General features: G+C 41.9%; 1 protein-coding gene across 1 annotated transcript in view; it reads left to right on the forward strand.

The window, feature by feature from the left end:
• LOC131530060 (uncharacterized) overlaps positions 1-17943 on the forward strand; it is a 175737-nt gene extending 157794 nt beyond the window's left edge. Inside the window, exons 70-71 of the mRNA XM_058760133.1 lie at positions 2453-2626; positions 17778-17943. Coding sequence (XP_058616116.1) covers positions 2453-2626; positions 17778-17943 — 340 coding nt within the window. The remainder of the gene's footprint in view (positions 1-2452; positions 2627-17777) is intronic.
• Positions 17944-18262: the final 319 nt, after the last annotated feature.

Below are 18262 nucleotides of genomic sequence, written 5' to 3' on the forward strand. Positions count from 1 at the left end.
ATCTATACATAAGATTTCGTAACAGTGCTTTAAAAGTGATCACTCTTACACTCATAAACATTTCACTTGCACTATGCCATCTAGGTCTCCGTAGTAAGATTCTCAATGCATCATATGCTACTTGCAGCTTCTGTAGACTAGATGCTCTGTAGTTACACCACAAATGAGCAGTATAAAGTGGTGTACAGTATGCTTTAAAAAGTGACACCTTCACTTCATCTGAACAGAAACTAAACTTACGTAAAAGTATATTCGCCTGCATCATACGGCGTTGCCTTTCAATATCCTCATCATCTGTCATACGTTCAGTGATAAAATGTCCAAGGTATTTTACTTTTGCACACACAGTGAGACTCTTGTTAGACAACTTAAAAACTGGAAAATGTATACTTTTATCCTCCTTAGTTCTACAAATCATAACCACACTCTTAGCAGGATTATATAAAATATCATGTTCAAGACCGTAATCAGAACACATAGTTAAAAGCTGCTGAAGACCAGCACTGCTAGGACTAAACCCCACAAGATCATATGATTCACTAAAATATTCCCAATCATACAACCAGTTTTACAGACACTCAAACATTCAGATAGCTCATCCATGTAAAGATTAAACAGAATTGGGGACAAAATACACATAAAAACTGATTAATTTTTATCTCTATACTTATTTACTATTTCCTTTAATGCATAAATGCAGAGATCAGTACCATGACCTCAAAGAAAGAATGTGTGCATTATTAGCATAGGCGTAATTTACGGGTGGGACATGTCTTTGCAATTGTAGTGCTACAATATTATTAGTGACGGAACGCTCTCTTGTGGCTCGTGCACATTCTTCACACACGAGCTCTTCAATCTATTTCTCATGACGTTGCGGAGAATATCTATTCATTCCGGTTACATCACAAAACAATATACACACAAAGGTGTCCCTGCTCTTGATATACGATGATCATCTATGATTTTAATAAGGGGGAAAAAATATGTGAGGACGGATTAGGACCCAAAAGTTCTGACTCATCTAGCGAAAATTCTACCACGGGGCTGTTCAGGAAAACGAAAAAATGATGAGGCTTGAGCACCCACCGGCAGAAACATAAATCGGCGCCTATGCCAATACCTGTATTTTAATTTCATTTGTAATTTAAAAAATAAATATTGGGTACAGAAACAAAATAATTATAATAGTAATTATAAATAATAAATAAAATAAAAATATGAATCATGTTAGCTGGCTTCATTTAGCAAACAGCATTTCCTTCAGTTATTTTCACACTTAATTATACATGTTAAAATGTATTGCACAAGCTTTTGTTACTTTCACTGTTCATTTTATTGCTCTATGGTATTTCATCTTTAATTTAATGGTGCATTACAGCTGCTCGATTGAAGCGGATCAGTACTGTAATCACAAGATGTTTTCCTAAAATAATGCAGGGAACCACTGGTTATACATTATACGAGTATGCGCGTACTATTTTGGTGACGAAATTTGTGTCACGCGCACTGTACGCGGGTAAAATAAATGTGGTGTAATGCCCCTATAATTTGTGTTTGCTTTATATTTATGATTTAGCTTTAATCCAAATGTATGCGCTAAAGGAGCGAACAGCAATCAAGATCATGCAACAGAAGTGTGCGCTCTCTCACTCTCTCCTTAACGAAAAATAACTTTAGTAACTTGTGCATTGGTTTACTCACTTGCTTTTGACATATCCGACCGAACTACAAACTTTCCAGTGATGTCTGTGAGAATGGGATATTTACTCGACAAGCACGCACATCTGTGCCACCGCATGCTCAATCCACTCAAAGTGCTCTGCTTATCATCTCGCGCACATCCACTATACAGGCATGAGTATTGAATGTTTAACATTCGCTATATTAATTACATAGCCTACATGTACTTCATAGACATCCTTAATCTCTAATAACTCCATTCTACTCTCTGTTGTTCTGTTGTCAGTGATGCTTTATCTGGACACAGCTCTGTTCACACGCTGTGTGGTATCGGCGTTTGGTATCGGAGTATTTTTATGAGTACGAGTATGAGTACAGGAGCACAGTATCCCTACTTAATATACTTATATTCCATTTAAAATGAAAAAACAGTAGGCTACACTAAAATAACTTTAAATTAAGATTGTGATTTTGTCACATTAAGAATGTGAAAATAGTCAATTGAAATGTTTCAATCAGTTCTACATTTATAATTCACAAAATCAGATCTACATTTCTAGCATATTTTGACTGAGTGATGATCTCTAAACTTGGGTTGAATCTAGTATCCTCAAATCCTGTCTAGGGATTGGTTTATGGTTTTATAATATATTTTCCATGCTTCTGCTGGTGTATTAGTGTGCTATATGACATTTAGTTATGATGAATGTAACTCACACATGAACTTAACATGGATCGGATTCATTGTCTTTTCTCTTTCTGTCTTCAGTCTGTGTAGATGCAGTATTACAGAGAAACAGTGTATCATCCTGACTCCAGCTCTGTGTTTAAACCCATCACACCTGAGAGAACTGAACCTCAGTGGGAATAAAATAGAAAACAAAGGAGTGCAGATTCTGTGTGACGTACTCATTAATACACGCTGTAAACTGGAGAGATTGAGGTGAGGAACATGCTTAAAATCATTTCAACATTGCAATTTATCTATAACACTTTTACTCAGTATTTCACAAAGAGTTCACATTATATTTGTGGACCTGTTGTGTTTTGTGTATGATGAAAGCAGGGTCTGTTATAAACACCTGCCAGGTACCAAACACAGGTCAATTTTGGCCAGTGAATTTCATACTGTCACAGATGAGGCAGGTGATAATTTCATTACCGATTAGCTTTAAATGTGCAGTGTGGCACGAAGAACCTCAGTAACAGTAACATTACCAACAGTCATGAAAAAATGGCTGAGGCCACAGAGCGAACAACAGCGAGGTAACAGGGTAACGCTTAAGATTACAGCCCGCAATGTACCTCGTAATTAAACAGAATTTACAGCGTACCTATTTGTAACTATGCAGTACCTATTCGTAGGTATAAGGGAACAATATGCAACGTTTGGGGAATAAGAGGGTAATAACCTGCGGAATTATAATGCATTTATACTGTAAGTATTTTATAACTAAAGGGTACCAATTCTGAAACGACGTGTATGTAGAGTCCGCGATTTTCCACGTCAGCATAACTTAAAGCTGAACGTACATGTAGGTAAACGGAAACAAGTGGGGAATAAGGGGGAAATGACTTGGAAAATTAAAGTATTTACACTGTTAGTATTTCATAAGCAAGGTGTAACTATTCTAGGATTACGTGGTATTTATATTATTTACTAGTGTTATTTATGTGGGGTCATGGAGATTACTGAACAACTCAGCTGAAAGTATGGGTTAATTATGTGATGAGCTTCTGATATGATTTGGTTTAGAAATTCCCATATGAAAATTTACCTGATGAAAGAGTATCGCTTATGGTCATCTCAGCAGCGTGTCAGGTCACCAGTATTGTACTGCCGAGGTGCAATACAGTGGAAAAGTAGATTACCTGTTTCCAGCTCCTCCCAGGATAAATAACAGCATACTACACAACACGTATAATTACTGTATAATTTATGTTTTTTGATAGCTGTAGTGCTGTTGGTGCACTTTGGGCTTCCGTATGTGGGTTGAGGCAAGTAAAATAAAATGTACTACAACCTTTTTCTTAACTACTGTGCAAACATACACCCTTGTTATATGTAGTTATTGTGTAAGTGTAACATCCGCGGGCTGTAATCTAAAGTGATGCCTTGTTACCCTCTTGTTACGTGTAGTTACTGTGTAAGTGTAACATCCACGGGCTGTAATTTAAAGTGATGCCTTGTTACCCTCTTGTTACGTGTAGTTACTGTGTAAGTGTAACATCCGCAGGCTGTAATCTAAAGTGATGCCTTGTTACCCTTGTTACGGTGTCTGGTGTGTAAAGTAAAGCACATGATGAAGGAGTACAATCAAATAGTTCATTTAATAATCCACAGGGGAACAAGGCACAACCAAACACAAATCCATAACGATAGCAGACAAGGGAACAATGATGAACACAGGCTTTAAGTACTAAACGCAATCAGGGAGGAACACAAAACAGGTGTGGAGCTAATTAATCAAAAAACATGGAAACAAACTAGGCAGGAAGATGGAGACATAGAAAACTAAAACAGGTCATACATGTAACATATCGCCCCCTCCCAGAACGGCGCGTCCTTACGCCGACAAACATATTCCAACAGAGGAGGGAGGGTGGGGGTTCAGGAGGTGGGCGTGGAGCAGGAGGGGGGCAGGCAACGGGAAAGGGGCACAGTTCATAGGGCCAGGGTGGAGTAGATGGAGGAAGGAGCCAAGGAGGAGCCCGGAGCAGGAGGAGCCAGGTGGAAATCCAGAGGCCAGCCAGGATAGCGGTCCATGGTGGAGTCGACGGCGGGAAGAGCCATGGTGGAGTTCAGGCAAGTGTCACCAGGGGGCCGACTGACGGAGATGACGCCGGTGGAGTAGGAGCCCAGGATGGAGCCGAGCAGACGCAGAGCCAGGGTGACATCGAGGCTCCGGAGGGCCTAGGCGGAGCCAGCGGCTCAGGCGACTGAGGCTCAGGCGGGGATCCGGAATGCCGCGGCGGAGCCAGAATGACAGAGGACGAAGGTGGAGCTGGAGGGAGGGAGGAGCCCGACAGAGCCAGAGGGACGGAGGGATGAGGCGGAGCTGGAAGAGTGGAGTCCCGGGGAGTAGGCAGGGGGACGACTGACCAAGGCGGAGCCGGAGGGATGAGGGAGCCCGGTGGTGCTGGTGGAATGACGGGCCATGTTGGAGACGAGGGAGCCAGGAGCCAAGGTGGAGCCGAGTCTCGAAGGCTGGAGGTGGAGACTGGGGATCCTCCAACCCCGAGGTAGCTGGTGACAGGAAGTCCCAAAGCACAACCGACCCACTGGATATGGCGTGCTGAGGGTGAGCTGAGGGGCTTTCCTGAGGAAGCAGAGATAGGGCTGATGGACTGGCTGGCTGATACAGAGGAGGAGGGAGTGGGAGGCTGGGTGGGAACCTCCTTGAGATTTTCATTGAGGAGCTGGCCGAGGAAGGAGTACTGGGTGGAACCAGCAGGGGCACTGGAGAGCTGGACGGAACCAGCAGAGACGAAGGAGGGCTGGATGGGACCAGCGGGAAAGGGAGAAGCCAGAATCCCACTTCATTCAAACAGTTAAATAGTTCAGAGTCCAGTAACAGCTCACCCTCAGTGGTGAGAGTGTGGGCGGGGTCATCTTCCATTCCCTCGATCTCCACAATTATTCCCACAACGCACGATGTTGCCGGCTCACACACCTGGTCAGTCACGTTCTTAAGCCCTGGCTCCGGGGCGATGAGAGGCTCTGTCACTTTAAATGGTGCTGGCTCTTTAATCGCGTTTCGCTTGGTCTCTGCAGCTGCGGTGGGCTCTGGCGAACACTCCGTGCAGCGTGATGGTGAGGGCTGGCTGGGCTCTGGATCGGGAGTGGGGCTGGAGTCGTCCTCGGCAGACAAAGAAACAATGATGAACACAGGCTTTAAGTACTAAACGCAACCAGGGAGGAACACAAAACAGGTGTGGAGCTAATTAATCAAAAACCATGGAAACAAACTAGGTAGGAAGACGGAGACATAGAAAACTAAAACAGGTCATACATGTAACAACCCTCTTGTTACGTGTAGTTACTGTGTAAGTGTAACATCTGCGGGCTGTAATCTAAAGTGAAGCCTTGTTACCCTCTTGTTACGTGTAGTTACTGTGTAAATGTAACATCCACAGGCTGTAATCTAAAGTGATGCCTTGTTACCCTCTTGTTACGTGTAACTTTAGATTACAGCCCGCGGATGTTACACTTACACACTAACTACACGTAACAAGATGGTAACAAGGCATCACTTTAGATTACAGCCCACGGATGTTACACTTACCAGTGGCGGTTCTACATTGAATTACTCTCCGGGCGAGACCCCCTCTGATGACATGGATACCGTAATCATAGAGAACGTAGTTGCATACCTTTATCTTTTGCTCTTTTCTCCTCTTCTTCTTTTCTTTTTTTCCTAAATTGGGCACCTGACGGCTTTGACCTTTTTCTCTCCATCGCTGTGTTTATTTAGCCTGGAAATACCAAACTCTGCTACTTCGCTTTGCTTCGTAGACAGAGTCTGGAAGGGCATAATTGAAGGGCGCTTGTCTGAAGTTTAAAATCATTGGTGTACCCGTAAGCCAATAACGTTTGGTTATGATGTATGTTATTCGCCGGCTCAGCCGCCTCGAACTTCCGCTGTAAATACAGGTATGCGGGCGAAATACCATTGAGCAAAATACCAGAGTGAAGATGGCTGTGAACGACTTTTGCAGATTATGTGAAGTAAATCTACGCATCCACGGTACAGACGATCGGTAACAGTTTAAAAAAAAAAACAGTTTAGACGGTTGAAAAAACAGTTGAAAAAAAACTTTTCCCAAAACCTGTCGGGAGTAGGGCCACAACATCACCTCCATTCAAAATGTGAAACAAACACTCTTCTTGTTCAGGCTCCAGTTGGCAAATGACATCCCGTGTCTCCATGTCCGCTGTCGTTTTAGATTTCCCCAACCTAAACTACAATCTTAAATTCGGCGCTTAGCGTCTACGTCACGGCTCTCAGCCCGCCCTCTGTTCGTTGGTTGGACGGCTGGGTAGGGTTGCAGCAGCCATTTGTAAGTTCTTACTTAAATTAGAATGTTAAGTCCACACTAGAGGCTTAGTAACTACTTGCTAGTTTGTAACTAAATTTGTACTTACTTCGGTTGCACCAGTTGTTCGTTAAGCAGGACGTAGCAACCTGATCTCATGATAATTCGTATGTATTTTATGTAAAATGTGGTTCTATAAAACGTACATTTACTTACGTTTTTACAGGCACTAAAACGTACAATACTTACGTATTTTCAGCATCTAAACGTACAAATACTTACGTATTTTCAGCATTTAAACGTACAAAACTGACGTATTGACGACATCTAAAAATTAATTCTTATGAATATTGAAATCGCGGCATTAATTTTATTATTAGTTGTTTTTAGTTGTCATATAAATTACCTTGTTTTCAATTGCATCATTAAATAGTTTACTCGTTTACTTAATACGAAATGATAACATTTTGTTTTGTTGTGTGATTTCTGCTGCCAGCTCGTTTCCAATAATAGGCCTACATAATGTTAAACAATACTTCACTTTAAACCTTAAAATAAATAACATTTGAAATCATTTAACCTTTACTTGTCATGTACTTTGTTTGCCATGGGCCACAAAAGGCGTTTTCTCTGACATGCTGTGACTGACAACAGAACTATAAAAAAAACACCAAAACCGCAACATAATTACGAAATGAAACGATTTTATTCGTGCGCAGTAATCCAGATCTTCATCTCCATCCTGAGCAGCAAGTCCAGCGACCGTAAACAGCAAAGCACGCGCTGACTGATGCGTTCGTTACAAATTCAAATGTTGCCGCTTCAAACGACAGGTTTTACTGCAGGATAATCGAACGCTCATATGTCAGCATCATATATGCCTAAAGGATTGAAGGTTGTCAGGTAAAAGAAGAGCATATTGATGCAGTTCACTCAGTCTGCTATTTTATTCCAACCGTTACTCCTGATCAAATGCGTCCGTAAATATTTAGTTTGGTTCGCCCACGCCAAAAACCGCCACTGACACTTACACAGTAACTACACGTAACATGAGGGTAACAAGGCTTCACTTTAGATTACAGCCCGCGGATGTTACACTTACACAGTAACTACACGTAACAAGGGTGTATGTTTGCATAGTAGTTAAGAAAAATGTTGTAGTACATTTTATTCTACTTGCCTCAAACCACATACGGAAGCTCAAGTGCACCAACAGCACTACAGCTATCAAAAAAACATAAATTCGGTAAATGTACATGTGTATTATAATGGTATATTTATATGCTATATCCTGGGAGCAGCTGGAAATTCGCTGCTGAGATGACCATATGCAATGCTCTTTTATCAGGTAAATTTTCATATCAATTTTTAAACCAAATCATAGCAGAAACTCATTACAAAATTTCCCCATACTTTAGTTATCTCGACTATGGAGGTTTTTAACTTTGCTATAATTACTAAATTATACTATAGTATAGGCCTACTATTTGTATCAATGTCATGTAAGATATATGTTGTAATAATATGTAACCCAGTAGAATACAATTCTTCAGAAATGGGTTATCTTAATGTATTTGTTTTTATTTAGTCCTAATCCAGAGCTAAAATATGAATTAAATATACATCTCCGTATATTGATGTATAAAGAGGTGTGTTCCTTTAAGAGCGTCGTCCAAGTTCAAGGTTGATTGAAATGTACATGTGTATAACGTGGCATTAACCAGCAAGTTAGGTGTTTCATTATTTTATTGGTTTATGTGAATTAAGTTCTGCCCTCACTGGTGTTTTGTGTAACGTGAGTGGTTGTTTTTGGAGAGGAGAGAAGTTGTGAAGAAGTACGGGAGTTCAGTTGAGAGATAGCAGTGTGAGAGAGACGTATTGTTTGCGATAAGAGAGTGAATATATTTACAAGTTTAAAAATCTTGAACTTAATGTAGATCGTGTGTGAAACACTGACGTATTCATTTGTTTATTTGTTGAGATCGCCGCGTAGTGTTTTACGGCCATCCGGTGCGGTTAATCTGCCGTTCAGGCGCGAATACCGGCTGTGTGAGTATCACTGCGCAATTCTGCGCATCTGAACTGATAAGTTAACCCAACAGTTAAAAAAAAGCAAGACTAAAGACAGTTACCGCAGTTGTTTTCCTCCACAACGAGGGAGTACATTTGAGTACCAGATAGCGCCCCAAATACCCGCGTTATTTGGGGTTCCTCTGGCGACGCGGGAGGTGCGTTTCGTCGGCTGACGAGGGAGGGAGAGATCGAGGAGCTGCGCCAGGCCTGCGCGAGGCCTGCTACAGGATTCCGGAATTGCGGTAGTGTTCACGTGATATTGAGATATCATTGTTTGATTTATTTTGCGCTCAGGAGAGTGAAGAGGCCATTTTCTGTTTCCCAGCCACTACGAACACGATGCTAACATTGATGAGACCCATGCTTTAATGCTGTTAAACGTACCTGTTCACACAGAAGTGGCTGAAATTGAAGAGGCGATGGCCGCAGTAAAAGCTCTAGGAAGAGTTCGTGTAAGAGACACAAGAGAAGGACCTACTTCACATTCGCTGCTGGTGTTGTGTGAGTGCAGACAAACCATTGACCCACAGAGCATGCCTCCTGAAGTGTCAAGGGGAGAAAGGAAAGAGCCATGGTCAGTCATAGTAATCCAGACCAAGGAATCTGCACCTGACCCAGTTTCTGCAGGTTTTACGGAAAAGTTTGCAAAGTTCTTGATGGAAGAAGGAAAGTCTCTAAGTGAGGTACAAGCTTTGATTTCTCCCCACAGTGCCACAGACAGTTCCCCTGAGTCAATTATATGCGCCATGGGTGAGGTCCTGGAAAAGACTGTAAAGCACCCGAGTGACGGCAACACATTCCGACGCCTGCGCACATTTTCAGCCGTAGATCCAACCCCCATGGGCGAGGAGAATATGGAAAATTGGATTGACCAAGCTAGGCTGATGATAACTGAGAGTGACTGTTCTGAAAAAGAAAAATGACACAGGATTGTGGAAAGCCTTAAGGGACCTGCATTGGATATTGTAAGAGCTGTCAGATTCTCAGATCCTGAAGCGAGTGCTTTGCAATACTTGGAAGCGTTGGAGAGCACATTTGGATCATCTGAGTCTGGTGAGGATTTATACTTCAAGTTTCGTCTTATGCGCCAGTGCACAGGGGAGGCTTTGTCTGAATTCCTGAGAAAGATGGAGAAGACCCTCAGCAAAGTAGTGGAAAGAGATGGACTAACCCTCCGTCTGGTTGATAAAGTACGAGTGGAACAGCTGATTAGAGGGGCTGTGAATTCTGACATGATGTTGCTCCAACTTAGGCTGAGAGAAAGAAAAAATCACCCACCTTCTTTTCTGGGTCTACTGAAAGAAATACGTGAGGCGGAGGAGAGTGAAGCTGCTCGCCACAGAATGTCTGCGAAAGCTAAGGCCATACAATTCCGCGAAGAGGAAAGAGTCAGCACGTCTGTTATCCAGGAACTCAAGGCCGAGCTTCAAGAATTGAGAACCCAAATAAGGGGAGTTGAGCCACAAGCCATGTCTACTTCCTCATTAGTGATTAAAACTAAAGAAAAACCTTTCCAGAAGAATGAGAAAACTGATGATTCAGAGGTTCAAGAGTTAAAGAAACAGGTCCAACACTTACAGCAGCAGTTGGCAGTTCTGAGTGTCAATTCTACTCAATACTCGCCTCATGTTCCAGACCAGCGGCCAAAACCCTCCCCGTCTGTGTCCACGTCGTTAAGATACCAGTCCACCCGACCAAGAGATGACTACTTCTGCTACAAGTGTGGAGAAGATGGCCATATGTGAAGATGGCCACAAAGTGTCAAGCTCCACCCAATTCTGATCAAGTGTTTCAAAAGCTGATTCGTTCGTTACGGCAGGCAAAGGGTGGAAAGCCCGAGACGGCTGACAATAGAACTGCTCCAAACCAAGCATGTTTCTCCAAAAAGAGCCAGACAGCCATCCATGAATCCAGCCGTCTTCCTAAAGGACTAGTAGGACCGGCATCAACTGTAGAAGTGAAGCTTAACGGCAGTGTATGTCATGCACTGTTAGACAGCGGATCACAAGTGACGATTGTGTTCGAAAGCTGGTATTCCAAGAACCTGCCTGATGTGCCAATTCACCCTTTGACTGGATTATCCATATGGGGCCTCAGTTCTTCCAGTTACCCTTATAAGGGCTATATCATAGTGGATGTCACCTTTCCCGCCTCTGTCACTGGTGTGGAGGAGCCGTTGTCCATCCTGGCTCTCATATGTCCTGAACCCCAGGGTCCTTCCCAGTTGCCAGTCATTATTGGTACCAATGCCAGTTTCTTCAAACGCCTTGCTGCTCTTAGCCATGATACAGAAGGAACCAGTGTTGCTCGTGCGTTGAGAATCCAGACTCGACACCCTGCCATCCATCAGCAGCAAAAGACTGAAACTCTCCCTGATAAACCTGAAGGAAAAGTCCGATGGATAGGACCTGGTGATTGCATAGTTCCACCACGGGGAGAAGTGTGTGCTGTCTGTAAACTAGAGACTGACATGCCTTTGCGGAAAGAGATCTTTGTGGTAGACACCCCAGAGGAGGATCGTCTTCCGGCTGGAACGTTCATAACCCCAGTTGTGCTCCCATTCTCAGCAGTAGAAGGACAAAATATACAAGTGTTGGTCCATAATGAAACATCAAAAAATATTTCCATTCCTGCTGGAACCGTAATTGCCAATGTGTATCCAACTGACACACTCACTGTATCGTCTGGAGAACAGAGCTCCCAAGCAATAGACCCGAGTTTGTTTAATTTTGGTGAGTCGTCCATTCCTGAGGCCTGGGAACAGAGGCTACGTCAAAAGTTGTCAACCAGAGGTGATGTGTTTTCTGTCGAGGAATGGGATGTTGGATTAGCTCGTGGGGTTGAGCATCCCATCAGACTAAAAGACACCAAACCATTCAGAGAACGCTCCAGACGCATCGCTCCTGCGGACATCGAGGATGTACGATGTCACATCAAAGACCTGTTAATAGCGGGAATAATTAAGGAGTCAAGGAGTCCGTATGCATCGCCCATTGTAGTAGCACGGAAGAAGAGTGGGGCAATCAGAATGTGCATCGATTATCGAACGCTAAATGCTCGTACCATCCCTGATCAGTACACCACTCCCAGGATCGACGATGCCCTGGACAGTTTGGCTGGTAGTAGATGGTTCTCTGTACTGGACCTCCGCAGTGGATACTATCAAATAGCCATGGCGGAGGAAGATAAAGAGAAGACAGCGTTTATCTGTCCCCTGGGATTCTTCCAGTTCGAACGTATGCCTCAAGGAATTACTGGAGCTCCAGCCACATTCCAGCGGCTAATGGAGAAAGCGGTAGACGACATGCATCTGCTCCAAGTTATAGTGTACCTTGATGACATCATTGTGTTCGGACGCACTCTTGAAGAGCATGAAGAGAGGCTGTTAAAAGTCCTGGACCGTCTGAGAGAGTGTGACCTGAAAGTGTCAATTGACAAGTGCCAGTTTTGCCAGCCTCAAGTACGGTATGTGGGGCACATTGTGTCAGCTGCTGGCGTATCACCAGACCCAGCCAAGATTGAAGCAGTAACGCGCTGGACAAAGCCCACCGACCTAAAGACATTGAGGTCGTTCTTGGGGTGTTGTGGATTTTACCGGCGTTTCATAAAGGATTACTCCGCCATTGTGAGGCCTTTGACAGAGCTCACCAAAGGTTACCCACCCACATCTGGGCAGAACAGAAAGCCAATAGATGGCCAGAAGTACTACAGAGTATCTGAGAAAGCTCAAGAGGACCCTGTAGTTGTAGCCTCAAGAGAAGGCTCAAGAGGAGGACCCTGTAGTTGGTGTAGTAAAGCGAGAAGTGGAGTCCGGAAACATACTTACGGCTGCTAGGAGTTCCGATGCTACCATTGCTCTGTTACAGCGACAGGGACACAAGTTAAACATAAAGAGTAAACTTCTGTACCGAGTCACCAAAAGTTTGTGTGGTAGAGAAAAGACACAACTCGTCTTACCTGAGAGGTACTGGTCCCAAGTACTGCAATCCTTGCACGATGACTCAGGTCATTTGGGAGTAGAGAAAACCACTGAACTCTTGAAAGATCGTTTCTATTGGCCGAGAATGTCCGCATACATAGAGCAGTATGTTAAGGATTGTGGCCGTTGTGTAACGAGAAAGACATTACCCAAGAGGGTTGCACCTTTGAACCACATAAGCAGCAGTGGGCCGTTCGACTTAGTGTGCATTGACTTCTTGTCCATTCAGCCTGACTCAAAAGGCATTGGAAATGTTCTCATCGTAACAGACCATTTCACACGCTATGCTCAAGCGTTCACCACCAAGGACCAGAAAGCTCTAACTGTGGCCAAGATACTGTGTGACAAATTCTTCATTCACTATGGCTTACCCTCCCGCATCCATTCAGATCAGGGTCGAGATTTTGAGAGTGGTCTCATAAAAGAGCTACTAAACATGCTGGGAATCAGAAAATCCAGAACATCTCCCTATCATCCACAAGGAGACCCACAGCCAGAAAGGTTCAACAGAACACTTCTTTCCATGCTTGTTACGCTGAATCCTACAGAGAAAACCAGATGGAGTCAACACATTAACAGATTGGTACATGCTTACAACTGTACTAAGAACGAAGCAACCGGGTTTTCACCATATTATCTTCTGTTCGGAAGAGAGGCTCGTCTGCCGGTGGATGTGTGTTTCGGGACTTCGCCTGATGGAAAGGGAGCGGGTAGCCATCGACAGTATGTGGAAAGAATGAAATCAGAGTTACAGAGAGCATATCAGTTAGCCACTGAAACTGCCCAGAAAAGTCAACAGAGGAACAAATGATTGTATGACAAGCGAGTGAAACACCAGAGTCTAACTGTGGGAGATCGTGTGCTGATAAGAAATCTGGCCTTGACTGGAAAGAACAAACTCGGGGACAAGTGGAATTCTGTTCCTTGCCTGGTGGTGGAAAAGCTAAAGAACTTACCAGTGTATCGCCTGAAACCCGAATCTGGTATGGGAAGTGTAAGAACATTACATCGAGACCATCTCTTACCAGTTGGGGACCATGTGAGGTTGGCAGATCCTGGAGAACCAACTAAAGTTTCTGCCCCGCCAGAGACAAGGACAAGATCGATGGAGAGAAAACAGAGAAGAGGATTAGGAGAAACGAATGTGGCCCTGACAGAGAGTGAATTGAGGAACCACTCTGAAAGTGAAGCGGATGACCTGTGGTACTACTACTCGGACAGGGTGGAGAGACAGCACAGGCCAGAGTGTGTTACACGGGAGGAATCTACAGTGGAGGAGGAAACTGTTAGCCTTGGAGGTGAATTGGATGGACCCCTTGCCGAAATGGCAGAGCCGATGATCACTGAAGAAGGCCCTAGAGGGCTCTCAGATCAGAGTTCAGATGAAATGGGAGATCCTGGTTTAGAAGGGGGAGAGCCAAAAATAGTTAATGCTACTAAAGAGGTAGTGGAGACTGTTCATTCCCGTCCTAAAAGAGACATAAGACCAGTAGTCAGGTTGAGCTATGATAATCTGGGCCAGCCCACTAACCGACCCTTAACTTTGGTTCATAGAGGGATGGTCATAAATGTAGAGGGTGGGGAAGAGTCAGAACAGAAACCCTGTAACACCATGTAGTGTCACCCTATGGCACAGTGTGTTCATTGTAACCAAGTAAGCTCTTATACTGAGCCGAAAGTTACCATTAAAGTGTTGAAAAGTAATCTCATGGGGTCATGAGCCGTTTAGAAGGGGGAGCATGTAAGCCAGTAGAATACAATTCTTCAGAAATGGGTTATCTTAATGTATTTGTTTTTATTTAGTCCTAATCCAGAGCTAAAATATGAATTAAATATACATCTCCGTATATTGATGTATAAAGAGGTGTGTTCCTTTAAGAGCGTCGTCCAAGTTCCAGGTTGATTGAAATGTACATGTGTATAACGTGGCATTAACCAGCAAGTTAGGTGTTTCATTATTTTATTGGTTTATGTGAATTAAGTTCCGCCCTCACTGGTGTTTTGTGTAACGTGAGTGGTTGTTTTTGGAGAGGAGAGAAGTTGTGAAGAAGTGCGGGAGTTCAGTTGAGAGATAGCAGTGTGAGAGAGACGTATTGTTTGCGATAAGAGAATGAATATATTTACAAGTTTAAAAATCTTGAACTTAATGTAGATCGTGTGTGAAACACTGACGTATTCATTTGTTTATTTGTTGAGATCGCCGCGTAGTGTTTTACAGCCATCCGGTGCGGTTAATCTGCCGTTCAGGCGCGAATACCGGCTGTGTGAGTATCACTGCGCAATTCTGCGCATCTGAACTGATAAGTTAACGCAACAGTTAAAAAAAAGCAAGACTAAAGACAGTTACCGCAGTTGTTTTCCTCCACAACGAGGGAGTACATTTGAGTACCAGATAGCGCCCCAAATACCCGCGTTATTTGGGGTTCCTCTGGCGACGCGGGAGGTGCGTTTCGTCGGCTGACGAGGGAGGGAGAGATCGAGGAGCTGCACCAGGCCTGCGCGAGGCCTGCTACAGGATTCCGGAATTGCGGTAGTGTTCACGTGATATTGAGATATCATTGTTTGATTTATTTTGCGCTCAGGAGAGTGAAGAGGCCATTTTCTGTTTCCCGGCCACTACGAACACGAGCCACGATTCAGGCCTGCAACGGGGGGTTTGTGATTGTGTGTGTGTGTGTGGGCTCACTATATTGGTTAATTTAGAGTTTTTCAGTGCACTGAACACATAGGTGAATATTCAGAGTATATTTGGTCTTATATATAAGAGTTATTGAATACTGTCATCCCCTTTTGAGTTAATCTGTTCCAATCTGAGTGTATTGGACATATATACTTGCTTTAACTCTGTATATTCGGATATATTGCCTGTCTGGGGTAAATTGTGTCATATTTAAAGGACAAAGTGAGTGAGCGAATATTTCACATTCTGAAATCCCTTTAGTTTATCTATTTACATTTCTATAATTCTATTCTAATTAAATACTCTACCTTTTTCATATTTTTACCAGTGTTTTATTCTTTCTAAAGTGTTTATGTTGACTTGATTAGTTAAGGTGCGTATAGATTTAATTCTGTAGCTTTCTAAAAGAAAATTATTCATTTAGTGACACCAGAGGGGCCTAACTTCAACATCTGTAGGCATTTTATTGACTTTCCAAGTCATTACCCCCTTATCCCCCAAACTTTGCAGTGCACATTGTTTCCGTTTACCTACACGTACTACAGCTGTAAATTATGCTGACGCAGAAAATTGCACTTTGTGTGTCATACCACGTAATTTCAGAATAGGTACCCTTTAGTTATAAAATACTTACAGTATAAATGCTTTATAATTCCGCAGGTTATTACCCCCTTATTCCCCAAACGTTGCATATTGTTCCCTTATACCTACGAGTAGGTACTGTGGAGGTACTCTATAGTTACAAGTAGGTACGCTGTAAATTCTGATTAATTATGCGGTACATTGCGGGCTGTAATCTAAAGCGTTACCGGTAACAGTATCAGCCAAACTGTCCGAAGTACATGCGCCTCAAACCAGACAGAGAGTGAGCAAAGAAGAGCAAAAAAATACAATTAGTTTATTGCAAGAAATTATGTTTGTGATAAGAGTGACTGGTATTATAACATTAACAGAAATTAACATTTATAAGTTGCAGAGGAGTGAATGTGTTCCTGCAGAATCTTCTATCTTTGACACTTCGATTGTGCTTTTATTTTTCTTTATTATGTATAATTTGTTGATTTTTAAACTGCTCTGTTTCCTTCATTTATATTTTAAAACATCAGGCAACTTCTATTGGTCAATACTGTGAATATCCCTGTCAGATTTGAACTTGATACAAAATTCATCATGTGGGGGGAAATAAATTGTACATTTTAAAAGTAAATGCATCGGTCTGGTGCACTTTCAGGGAAAATTAAGAAGCTGGATCTGTTAAGAGTTTTGTCTTATTTTTTGGCCATATAAATTACAACTGCACCAAATTGCAGATTTTTTCTCAGTTTCGAATAAAATTTAGCTGTTTTTCCTTCTCAAGTATGAGCCCCATATTCTCATTATTTATTACGGTATATGAGCCATAAAATCCTGATTTATCAAATATGACACAGAACATAAAACACATGAAAACATTTTTCTTTAATATTTTGTCTCAAGGTTAAAAAAAAATGAATTTTCAGACTATTATTTCATCATTTCAATATTTGATAATAACAAATGTATTATTTTTTTAATATAACACAAAGAAGTTTGAACATAACAATGCTTTTGAAAATAAAATAAAATAGTACACAAAATGGGGAAAAATTCCCATTTAATCTTATTTTATTTGTTTATATATTTTTTTTTTCAGATATATTTTCTGGCATGTTTTGCTCCAGATTAAAATGTAAAAATAATTTTTTGAAAATAGATACTAAGTCTTTAAGTATTTAGTGCTGTTTGATAAACACCAAAATGAATACAAAATCTGAATGGCTGATTGAAAACATTTACTTTTTGACTTCCTTCTCTGTGAAAGGTGCATGTCAGGAACAGAAAGTAGTGCAGTCTGCTTTGTTTACAGGGGTTTCCAGGAAAACCGCTGTTCCATGAGCACCATCTTCTGTCAGAGAGTGAACTGCAGTTTCATTCAGTCTGTCTCCTTCATTCACAGAGGTTGACTGACTGGCTGGGATTAACACATGCAACAGTGCAAGTTTATGTTAATGAGAACTTTAAAAGATTTTTGGTTCATTATCAAACTATGGTGGGACAAATTAGACTAAATTCAATTTTAGTTGAATTAGACTAAATTAGATTAAATTCAATAATTAATGGGAAACACTGGGAATTTCTCTGCCACTGGAAATCCATTAGGTGAAATTCCTCATCACATGGTTTCCCATTGAAGTGCCTGTTATTTTGCCTACAAAATTATGCTAAGAAATAGCAAACGTGACTGTGCCTTCTGGGTTAAAGGGAAAATAATTAGCTTCCTCTGTCTGCTTGTTTTTCTCTTTCTAGTCTAAATGACTGTGGCATTACAGATGTTGCTGCTTTGGCTCAGTCTTTAGCTGAAAAGAATGCACTGCAGTTTTTAAAAGAGCTTGATCTGAGTAACAATAAAATAGGAGACTCAAAGAAGCAGCTCAGTGATGTGCTACGAGACTCAAACTGTAACCTGAGGTGAGTAAACATCCATTTGTCGCAGTCACACTAACACAAACAAACATCATGCAGTTTTAAATGTATTATATTTAAATATATATATACATATATATATATATATATATATATATATATATATATATATATAAACACAGGTGCATCTCAATAAAGTAGAATGTCGTGAAAAAGTTCATTTTTCTTATAACTTATTTCAAAAGTGAAACTTTCATATATTTTAGATTCATTACATGTAAAGTAAAACATTTCAAAAGTTTTTTGTTGTTGTAATTTTGTTGATTAAAGCTTACAGCTCATGAAAGTCAAAATTCAGTATCTCAAAA

This window comes from Onychostoma macrolepis, chromosome 22 (genome assembly GCF_012432095.1).
Source record: "Onychostoma macrolepis isolate SWU-2019 chromosome 22, ASM1243209v1, whole genome shotgun sequence".
Lineage (NCBI taxonomy): Eukaryota > Metazoa > Chordata > Actinopteri > Cypriniformes > Cyprinidae > Onychostoma > Onychostoma macrolepis.